General features: G+C 40.1%; 2 protein-coding genes across 2 annotated transcripts; one reads left to right on the top strand and one right to left on the bottom strand.

Moving 5' to 3' along the window:
- Positions 1–2,016: 2,016 nt before the first annotated feature.
- LOC144715815 (uncharacterized) lies at positions 2,017–2,689 on the top strand. Its single transcript, XM_078590820.1, has one exon. It carries the CDS (start codon positions 2,057–2,059, stop codon positions 2,507–2,509), a length of 453 nt encoding a protein of 150 aa, XP_078446946.1. The 5' UTR covers positions 2,017–2,056; the 3' UTR covers positions 2,510–2,689.
- Positions 2,690–3,053: 364 nt separating this feature from the next.
- On the bottom strand, positions 3,054–7,472 carry LOC144715823 (Peroxisomal membrane 22 kDa (Mpv17/PMP22) family protein). The gene is made up of 7 exons (XM_078590827.1): positions 7,044–7,472; positions 6,735–6,822; positions 5,911–6,005; positions 4,833–4,905; positions 3,854–3,946; positions 3,653–3,739; positions 3,054–3,327 (listed from the first exon to the last, which is right to left on the bottom strand). Exons 1-7 carry the CDS (start codon positions 7,376–7,378, stop codon positions 3,235–3,237), a joined length of 864 nt encoding a protein of 287 aa, XP_078446953.1. The 5' UTR covers positions 7,379–7,472; the 3' UTR covers positions 3,054–3,234.
- Positions 7,473–10,728: the final 3,256 nt, after the last annotated feature.

Below are 10,728 nucleotides of genomic sequence, written 5' to 3'. Positions count from 1 at the left end.
TTCTTCTCTTGTATTCCCTCTCTCTATTCGTCTCCCTCTCTCTATCTCTCTGTCTTTATCTCTTTTGGTCTCCCTCTCCCTCTCTCGAACTCCCACTCCCTCTCCCTCTTTTGGTCTCCCTCCCTCTCTCTCTCTCTCCCTCTCCCTCTTTTCGTCTATCTCTGTCTCTCCCTCCCTCTCCCTCTTGTTCTTTGTCTCCCTCTTCCTCTCTTGTGCTCCCTCTATTGGACTCCCTCTCCCTCTCTCATGCTCCCTCTCTCTCTGTCCCCACTCCTCTTGTACTCCCTCTCTCTGTTCGTCTCCCCCTCTCTCTCTGTCTCTATCTCTTTTGGTCTCCCTCTCCCTCTCCCTCTCTCTCTATCTACCTCTCTCGGACTCCCTCTTTCTCTCCCTCTTTTGGTTTCCCTCTCTCTCTATCTACCTCTCTCGGAATCCCTCTTTCTCTCCCTCTTTTGGTCTCCCTCTCTCTCTCTCTCCCTCTCTCGGTCTCCCTCTTTCTCTCCCTCTTTTGGTCTCCCCCTCTCTCTCTCTCCCTCTTTTGGTCTCCCTCCCTCTCCCTCTCTTGTGCTTCCTCTATTGGACTCCCTCTCCCTCTCTCTCTCTCTCCGTGTCCACTCCTCTTGTACTCCCTCTCTCTGTTCGTCTCCCTCTCTCTCTCTGTCTGTCTCTCTTTCGGTCTCCCTCTCCCTCTCTCTCTCTCTCTCGGACTCACTCTCCCTCTCCCTCTTTTGGTCTCCCTCCCTCTCTCCCTCCCTATCCCTCTTTTGGTCTCCCTCCCTCTCTCTCTCTCCGTCCCTCTCCCTTTTTTGGTCTCCCTTCCTCTCCTTCTTTTGGTCTCCCTCTATCTCTCCCCCTCCCTCTCATTCTTTTGGTCTCCCTCTCTCTCTCGCCCTCTCTTTCGGACCTGCTCTTTCTCTCTCATCCCCCCCTCCCTTCTTTCAGTCTTCCCCCTTCTCCTTGTCTCTTGGAGTCTCCCTCCCCCTTTCGGTCTCCCACTCTTTCTCTCTCTCCGTCTCTCTCCCTCCCTCCATCTTCCTCTCTCTCTCTCATTTCCTCCTCCCTCTTTCGACCTCTCGCTCTCTCTGTTGGTCAGTCTCTATCTCTCTCTCGTTCAATCTTTCCCTCTCCCTCTCGCAATATCTATTGTTTAATTCGAAATGTAATAATTCTCCTTTTTCCCCTCTTTTTCATGATTTAAAATTTAGTCACCCGTGACGGCCGTCCTGTCACGTCACACGTCTGAGACCCTCCATCACCTGTCACATCACCCGTCATGGGTATTTGATCACGTCATCAGTCACCTACATGTCATCCGTCATGGACCCGTCACCATGACGGATGCTGTTTGCCGTTCCCTACATAGAGCTGACATAGATGTAGGGTGTGCATGGCTGCCTTATAATATGAATAATTATTATATTTAAAAAATTTGGTGCTGTTTAGTTTAAGTCGACCATCTAAAAAATGGGCTTTTTCTCTTGATACCCGATATCGATATCCAGATATCGGTTTTGATATCCAGATATCAGAATCGGTCTGAGAGAGAAAGAGCAGGTCCGAAAGAGATCCGCCTTGCCCCTAGCCTAGTCGATATCCGTCCCGATATCCGTTATAGATAGGACTGTCGATGTCCATTCGATATCCGGTATCAGAAACCGCCTTGCAATTGACCTGACATCGGATATCAGACGGATATCAGACGACCGATCACTAGAACTCGCCCGTTCTCCTCGTTGCCAACTTTTGGCATCATCACTGCCGTCTCCAACTTTGCCACCCTAGTCCTGCATCAAGATATTTCTTCGTTTTCCACTCTAAATTATTTTTTGGAAGAATGTCAATAAAAAAAATACAGTGGTAGTAGTCACAGTGGGGCCGCCTCAGACGCGGCTCATTAGCGAGATAATCTTCCCAACGTCAAATCACGTGCTTCTCTTTCATACCTATGGAGCTTCCTCACGTGCCGTCCCTCCAATCTTATATAAACGAAGTTTCAGAGCTTAGCTCGTCGTCTCTCTCTCTCTCTAAGATCGATCTTTCTCTCTCTTTCTCTAAGATGGGGGGAGGGCGCCACGTGGAGGGTCAGGATTGGCTGGGAAGCGGCGGGGGGAGCGCGGCGGCGGCGCCGAAGCCGGCCGAGTCGGCCGGCGGGAAGTGGCGTAAAAGCCGGTTCAGGGCGGCGAACCGGGCCGTTTCGACCACGTTCATCAACGCCGATCGGTTCAACTTCCGCCGGCTGGTTCAGAAGGTGACCGGCGGCGCCGCCGCGGTCAATTTGGGCTGCCCGACGGCGGTCAGACCGCGGCCCATTAGGCCCAATTTCGGCCCATTAACGCCGCCGCCGCCGCCGCCTTTTGCCACGTTGGAGTCCGGCGGCGCCGCCGTGGGCTCTCATAACTTCGACTTTTCTCCGGCGGCGGCGGCGCCGCCAGCCATGGAAACGACGCCGCTTCTCGATCAGTCTCTTTGGGTCAAGTTCAGCGAAGGAGGAATCGCCACGTGGCGTTGACCGAGTATTACGTCATAGTGACGTCAGACTGTTAGACCGCGGAGGTCGCTCAGATTGTTGATAGTTTGACTTTGAATGCTGAGGTCCCGATGACGTCATTAATAGATTAATCAGTATGATTTTATGAGTGGTTGTTAATGAAGTTGATGTTATGAAAATTCGAGGAGGTTTTTTTTCTAATTGTAGTGTAGATGCTTGGAGACGAAGTAGGACTGAACAGCGAGTCTGGACGCCACCCAGGAAGATTTTAAATATGTAAAAATTAGTATTCTATAAAGTTTATTCATCAAGTTGAAGTTACCAAAATTTGAGGAGTTCTTTTAATTATTGTGAAGAAACGCGAATATTTTATATGTAAAAGTTAGTGTTTGATATAGTTTATTACACGGAGTTTTTTACCAAAATATGTAAAAGGAGCCACGACGTTTGCCACCCAGGAAGATTTTATATAAACGTAAAAGTTTAGTGTTAGATATAGTTTATGCTGGCTTCCTCTTTTTCTTTTTTATTACATTAAGTTATGGTTAAGTCATGGGCGAAGATCTTTTAGGAAAAAAAAATAAAAAATTTAATTAAAATTTATGTCAAAAAAAGATTCGGATCAAGTCAAAAATAGAATAAGACTTCCACACGGAAGCAAAAAGAAGCCGTTTTAGACAACCGAAGGGGCCGTTTTCTTTGAATGGAACCCCTTCCTGGAATGCATTCTGAGAATGAGGCCACTTCTATTCCGTAATGGAGCTCGGTTTCACCTCTTTGTGAGCTATAAAAGAGAGGATGACGTTCCAGGCCAGAGCCACGACGTTTGCTCCAAGAACCTGACGTGGCAAATTTATCAAAGAAATATTAAAATAGATAAGCCTGAATCTTATTCAGCCAGTTTCAACAATCGGTCCAAAGAAAAGTAACCAAGAACCTTTTTTTATGGGCAGATAATCGGATTAAATATTTTTATGGAAAAAACCCATTTCAGGCAAAAAACTGAAAATATGAACTGTCATTTCCTTCTTCACTTAATTGAATCGTAACAAGGCGAGGCAGATATTTTTAAAGAAAGAAGGTTGGGCAGCTATTAGCCCTGAGACGTTTTTTAAGAGAATTCCGAGGGCAGAATAATTAAATAAATAGGGTATAAGAAAGTACCTGAAATTGTTGGGGAACAAACCAGAAATTGAGGAACTGGAACGGGATCCACAGCTTCCAGTTGGCAACCATAGAAGAAAACCACTCCTGGATAGAGAATGAGATGGAAAGGGGTTTATGCAAACGAAAATGGGAAATAGTTTTTATGGGTCTATTTCTCTGAGAATGAATACTGATCATCATCATCATCATCATCATTACCTGTTTAAGCTTGGGTAGAACCTGGGATGGGCGTCCCTCCAGAGTCACCAGGGAGGATAAGAAGGCCGCGATGAATATTGGGGAGAAGACAAACTGTGGAGGTTACAAAAAAGTCAGAACTATTAATACCAGTTAAAATCCATCGACCAGTTCATATCTTGGTGAAACAGTAGAGAGATATAGATATATCGTTAGATCTCCATCGAGAATGACCATTGGAAGTGTGTGTGTGTATATATATATATATGTGGTCTTAGGTCTCGAGGAAATTTTTTTTTGAAGAATAGTGGGAAGATCACCCAAGAACGGTGATCAACCCTCTAATCAAGATGTTGGGGAGAAGACCAACTGTGAAGGTTCCAAAAAAGTCAAAATTAAAAATACCAGCTAAGATTCATCGACCACTTCATATCTTGGTGAAATACGAGAGAGAGAGAGAGAGAGAGAGAGAGAGAGAGAGAGAGAGAGAGAGAGAGAGAGAGAGAGAGAGAGAGAGAGAGAGAGAGAGAGACAGAGAGACAGAGAGAGAGAGAGAGAGAGACAGAGAGACAGAGAGACAGAGAGAGACAGAGAGAGAGAGAGAGAGAGAGAGAGAGAGAGAGAGAGAGAGAGAGAGAGAGACAGAGAGAGAGAGAGAGAGTTAGGTCTCCATTGAGAATGACCACAAGAGTGTAGAGAGAAAGATATATTGTGTAAAGTCTCCATCGAGGGTTGACCCTGGAACTGCATATTTATATTTATATCTATATATTTCAAGAAAAAATATTTACATATAAATAGAGAGGAAACGAAATGACAACAGGCCCAGATCAGTGCCTGTGGTCCATCTTGGAGGATCTCCAACCCTTACTCACAAGAGGTTCTTGACGTTACTCTTTAGGGGAGGAATTACAATAAATATAAAAGACCCAAAATAACTCTGATCGGGGTTGGGACCATGACAGACACACACGCGCACACACAGTGAGAGAGAGCATACCTGATCCAAAAGAAGACGCAAGACGGCACCTGAAGGCCCTTGGACGGTCACCAACTTACTGAGGAAGAGGTACCTACAAGCCAAAAGATGGAAAATTATGGGAATATCAAGAGAGAGGAGAGAGGACATTGTACGTCTAACTAGTATTTATACATCTAAAGAAATAGTAAAATGGAAAATAAGAAAGAAGAGAAGAGAGAAGACTAAACGCCGATTAAGGGGTGGCAATCAAACAGTTCAATCTGATTGCCATCTGGCCAATCGATTGATCTGGTCTTGTTATACAGGATCTGTCGATCTCCATCAAGGCCAATCAGTGAATCAAATTTTTTGACCCAATCCAATCGTCAACCCCTAGCACTGATCGACAATAATCACACACTGGCAATGGGTTAATGAGTCTCTTTCCAAGTTTCGGAGGGGTTCTAGGAGAAACCAGTTATAGTTTTAGTCTGCATCTGTTGAAGAATAATGATAAGTTCTACACCCGGAAATACCAAAGAAGGAGGAAGCAGAGATCCGGTCAACGGGCCATTGACCGAGACCAGTAAAACAAGGAGAGGGAGGGATCCCTCTGTTCTATAAATAAAGACCCGCACAGGTGGGGTCAGGTATGTTTTTCGATTCTTGAAAGAAGTACCCGATTTGTCCAAATTGGGAAGGCCAGGAGGAGGGCGGGACCTCGCCCGACCAACTGGAGGGAGGAGCTCGCCGCAGCAGGAGGAGCCGCCCGAAGGAGGAGATCTCAACGGAGGTTCAGGAACCACCTTACCCGAGGAGAAGGAACTCCACGCGGTGTGGGAGTCATCTCGTCAGAGAAGGGGGAGCGCCGCCAACAGAGGGAAATCGTCATATGTATTTCATTGTTACCTACTACAGCATAATCTGGCCGATTATTGATTTTCTTGACATTCATATACATGCAACATATCAATCTTGGCATTCATATACGAGCAACCTATCAAATAATCAGAGTAACTGGAAGCAGATTGATATGAGTATTTCAATCTTTTGGTAATATTCAGCAGAATTATACAACAGAATTTCAAAAGGTTCGGAATAAAGAAATATTCATTACCAAAAATGCAATGTTGGGCCCACTAACGCAAGTCCAAGAAAGGTGGAGACTAATGTCCTCCTTACGTCCCAGACAGGCACCCGATCAATCACCAACTAAAATCATACACCAGAATAATCAAGAATTACACTTACAAAAAATCAGAACAAAAGTAATCGACAACGATAATAAATGAGAGCTAAGATGCAAGAGACAATTCAAAGATTTTTGGTTTTTTCATGAAATTCAGTAGATGTTTACTCAATGATTTAAAGTAGAATTATATGTTAGAAGTGGGGAAGATTCTCGTCCCTAAAGAGGTAGGGAACCTCTGGTTTAATTGAGTTTTGCTTCCATTCTTCTCTCTGTCCGAATCCCCATCTTTCTTCTTCATCTCTCTCTCTCTCAGTCTTGAAATATATGTCTAAATATGTATTTATCTATCTATCTATATATATATCTTCTCACGCGTTTCTCTTCCATACCTCTATCTAACCCTACCCTTTATCGAGGTATATGTCATACGTAATCGGTAAGGAAGAACAAATGAATCAACCTCCAAACAACGTGGCAAAGATATTTGAGGGAATATCAGATCATGGTCTATTTGATCTGCTCACCTACGCATGTAACATGATTCTTAAAAAAATGCAACTTTCAACAAATCTATAACACAAATAGAGGAAGAAATATCGTTATATTAAAATTGAGTATAAGATCCATCATCCAAGCCACAATAATTCGGAATTTACAAAATCAATTCAGAAAAAAATCAGGCTAAATTCATGGCACGCGGTTCTACCAGGAACCAAACTTCACAAAAACTTAAGTCAAGTGTAAAGTACCTGACAGATTAAATCCCCGACAAGCGTCAGAAAAGCCGATGTCACCGATTTCATTGGAACCGGATATTTGTTCAGAGAATTCAAATACCTGAAAATTGTAAAGAATAACCTCACGAGTCACATTACATCGGAAAAAACTAATATCAACAAAGTGCCGAAATATTCCGAGAAGAAAAAAAACGTTGAATGCTATCACAAAACTTCCATTACTCCCCTCATAATCAAAATCCATTGCGCATAGTCTAGCAATTCGTCAACAAATCAAATAAAATTTTCATCCGAAAACAATAATCTAGCTGAAATTCTCACCACGAAGTGAAAACTAAGAGAGCCCCTCCACTGCCTCCGGCCCCAGCAGAAACAGTAGCAAAGACGCTTCGACCGGTTGTTCCAATTGCAGCCGAGCAGACCACTTTGGAACCCGGCACCGAAAATCGCAGATTTCTTTTACTGCCGAACAAATTCCCTGAAAGAATCGTAGATGGGGCGAGAATGGTTGAAGATCCAATCCCTCTACGGCGGCTCGATGCCTCATCTTTACGAGCTAAACTGCCTCGAATCGGAAGACGGATCTTCGCCAACTTATGAGAAGATCTTGGGCAAGAAGATGGAGGGATGAAGCATCCCTGCACTAAAGCCGCCATCTTCAAGCTCCAAACTCCACCAGGTTTCCCCTGCTGGAGGAAATGAGAAAGGGTTTAAGGGATTTGAGAATCTGATTCAGAATTTCACATATATTTCTGAAAAATACACAAAAGTGACCATTTTCTAGATGATAACAAGCTATTTGTGTTCTAGTAAAGATTGATGTTTTGCATCTGCTTGAATATATAAACACACATTCAGCTAAGAATCAATTAAGGTTTGAATGTACTTCTAGAATTAGCTTCTTGTGTATTGGGCCTCCTCTCATTATCCATTTGATTTCTATTTTCTTCCCATTTGTATCTCAAATTCAATATTATTTTTACCTAAGTCCTGTTTGTGAAATAAAACTCCAAGAAGATGTGAGAATTCCATTTGACTCTAAAGAGTCAATTGGGATTAGTCTCAAAAATCAATAAAATAAATAAAAAGAGATCTTAAGAAAATAAATCATAAACTTATCGTTTTATCCTTAAATGGTGAACAATGTTATTGCAAATCTAAAAATATTTGGTAAAAATTAAGTATAAAAGCATAATTCTACTCATCTAATTTGACGTTATCATGAAGATTGATGTTTCGCATCTTCTTAAAGATATAAACACACATTCAGCTGTGAATTGGTATTAAGAAATGACAAAGGGTCCAAGGGATTGGTGGAACTGATTCAGAATTTCACAAATGTACCTGAGAAGAACACAAGCGACCACTTTCTAGATGATAACATGCTATTTTTCTTCTAGTAAAAGTTTATTTTTGGCACCTGCTCGAAGATATAAACGCACATTCAGCTGTCAAATTGGTACCAAGAAATGACAAAGGGTTTAAGGGATTGGAGGAACTGATTAAGAATTTCACATATGTACTTTGAGAAAAAAAAAGTGACCACTTTCTGGATGATAACAATCTATTTTTTCTAGTAAAAGTTGATTTGTTGCATCGACTTAAGCATGTAAATACATATTTAGCTGTAAATTGGTTCTAGGAAATCACAAAGGGTTTTAGGGATTGGAGGAACAGATTCAGAATTTCACATGTATACCTGGGAAAAACACAGATGTGACCACTTTCTAGATGAAAAGAATCTATTTTTCTTCTTGTAAAATATTAATCTTTCACATATACTTAAACATATAAACACATATTCAGCTGTAAATTGATATTAGGTTGGGTTAGAAAAACAAGTTCTGAAGGAATTGTTTGGGTTAAGAGCCGTCGATGAATGTCAAGATGCATACAGTGGAGAAAAGGATATGACTGTGGTCCCTTGTGGTGTAAGATTTCTTTTGTGAGTGTAATGCAAACCATTGTATTTATTTATTGAGTTATTTATTGACTTATTAATGCTTCATTGTAATGTCATAACATTTTCTGAAGAATGATGGATATTCTTAGAACCTTACATAATGTTTCATTACTTCCTACAAGCCATCACCTTTGTTTTCTTTCAGAAAGATCTTATTGCATAATGTTTTCTTACTCATCTTCCTCTACACTGTCTTTTAACCTTCATATTCATTGACTGGGGTAACATTTATCTTGTACACATTTAATAATTTTCAGATTTAATATTATCTAAAACATGATGATTACTTAAAAAACACAATAAATCGATGTTAGTTTTTGATTTGTATCAGCAATCACATCGTTAATTAGTTTTGCAATGATCCAACTTAGATGTACACTATATATTATATTTTTGCATACATATGAGTATGTATTAATGTTTTAGCTGAGTGGTGTGACTTTCACACATTAATTTTCCCTGTTGCATGTTAGAGATTTTATTTATAGCGGCTTTACATGTTTAGGGTGCTCTCAACCAATGTATTGATAAAAGATGTAAACATGAATATGCTCCTTAAATCTCATTATTATTTATTGTAAAGGACTTGAATTTATTAAATTTACAAGCTTGCAATAGCCAACATCATGATGTACGTGACCGAGTAAAATGAATTGGCAAAATGATATTTTCTGCATGATAACATAAATTCATTTTGTAAAATTACAACTTAGCTTATCATAATTTCATGCATTCAAGTGATTCAGAAAACTCTTCATCTTTTATATGTTAAAATTATTTATAAATAAACATACAGTTTTCCAAATTTCTGAAATTTAAAAGGGACTAAATAGAAACTATTATGCAGGAAATGGATTTGGAGATTATTTGGATTTTCCTTGCTTCATTATATTTTCTGTATTTTTTTAGGAATTTATTTATTAGAAAATTAATTTATTAAGTGAAAATGTATTTTTTATTTAGAGGAATAGGTTTGTTGAATCTGTAGAGTGAATCAGGGCGTTAGCTTGGTATGTCATGGGTAAAGAGTGGTCCAAAGGTCCTAGACACGGGTTACAATTGTGGAGAAAGTTGCAGGCCATGAGGCAGCTTATAACCCATTTCTTAAATCCATGACACAGGGTTGAATGGGATGTGCTGAGAGGATCATGTCAGTCATGCTCCCCTACAAACATTAAAAAAAACCACATTATCAAACATTACTCATTTCTTCCACTGAATATATATTCTGATTTTCTTCTCCAAGTCAGCATGTGTTCTTGTGCTGCTTAGAAACCTGAGATCCGAATGAATCAATTTGGTGCAAGAGTATATGAATTGGTCATTGGAGGAAGACTAAAATTGGGCTTGAATAGAGGAATTAGTGAGCGAATTGGTCATCTACATTATCGACATACCTGTCATTCTGACTCTTCAAAGTCGTGGGAAATTAATCCCTCATTTCAGTAAAGCCTTTTGGCTCCATTTGATTCACAACTCATCCATGACCATTTCCCTAAATTGAAGAAAAATAGAAATAGCCAAAGCACTTGTAGTTTCATTCTCACTCTAAAATACAAAAAATAGTTTTTTTTTCAAAGAAAAACTACAGTTAAAACCATTAATAGAAAGTCGACATAATCTGCAACAATTATTTTTCTGATTATAACCCATGAGTACACTTTCATCAAACCATTGACCCATTGAAGCTGAATTAATGATATGAAATAAGAGCACGGTTAATGGCTAATTTTTTTTAGTATTTTACGAAGATACAATTTATAAAAATTGATGTCATTTGTTAATCATTGCATAGATACATGAATGAATAATCATTCATGTATCTATGCATGAATGGTTTTTATAAATGGTTTAAATTTTATATGATTGAGTATATAATGTGATTTATCCCTAACTCATGATGGGTTAAATATTGATGATAAATTGATATTATATATTTTTTGGTATAAGACACTGAATTTAAATATTATAACCTTAAACCATTTGAGTTATTGAAGGGAAACACATTTACGAATTAGTTAGAGCATTAAATGAAGGTAAGAT

Source organism: Wolffia australiana, chromosome 19, assembly GCF_029677425.1.
Source record: "Wolffia australiana isolate 7733 chromosome 19, ASM2967742v1".
NCBI classification, from domain to species: domain Eukaryota; kingdom Viridiplantae; phylum Streptophyta; class Magnoliopsida; order Alismatales; family Araceae; genus Wolffia; species Wolffia australiana.
Note: the sequence above shows the minus strand (reverse complement) of the source record. Positions and strands in the feature narration are given on the sequence as shown.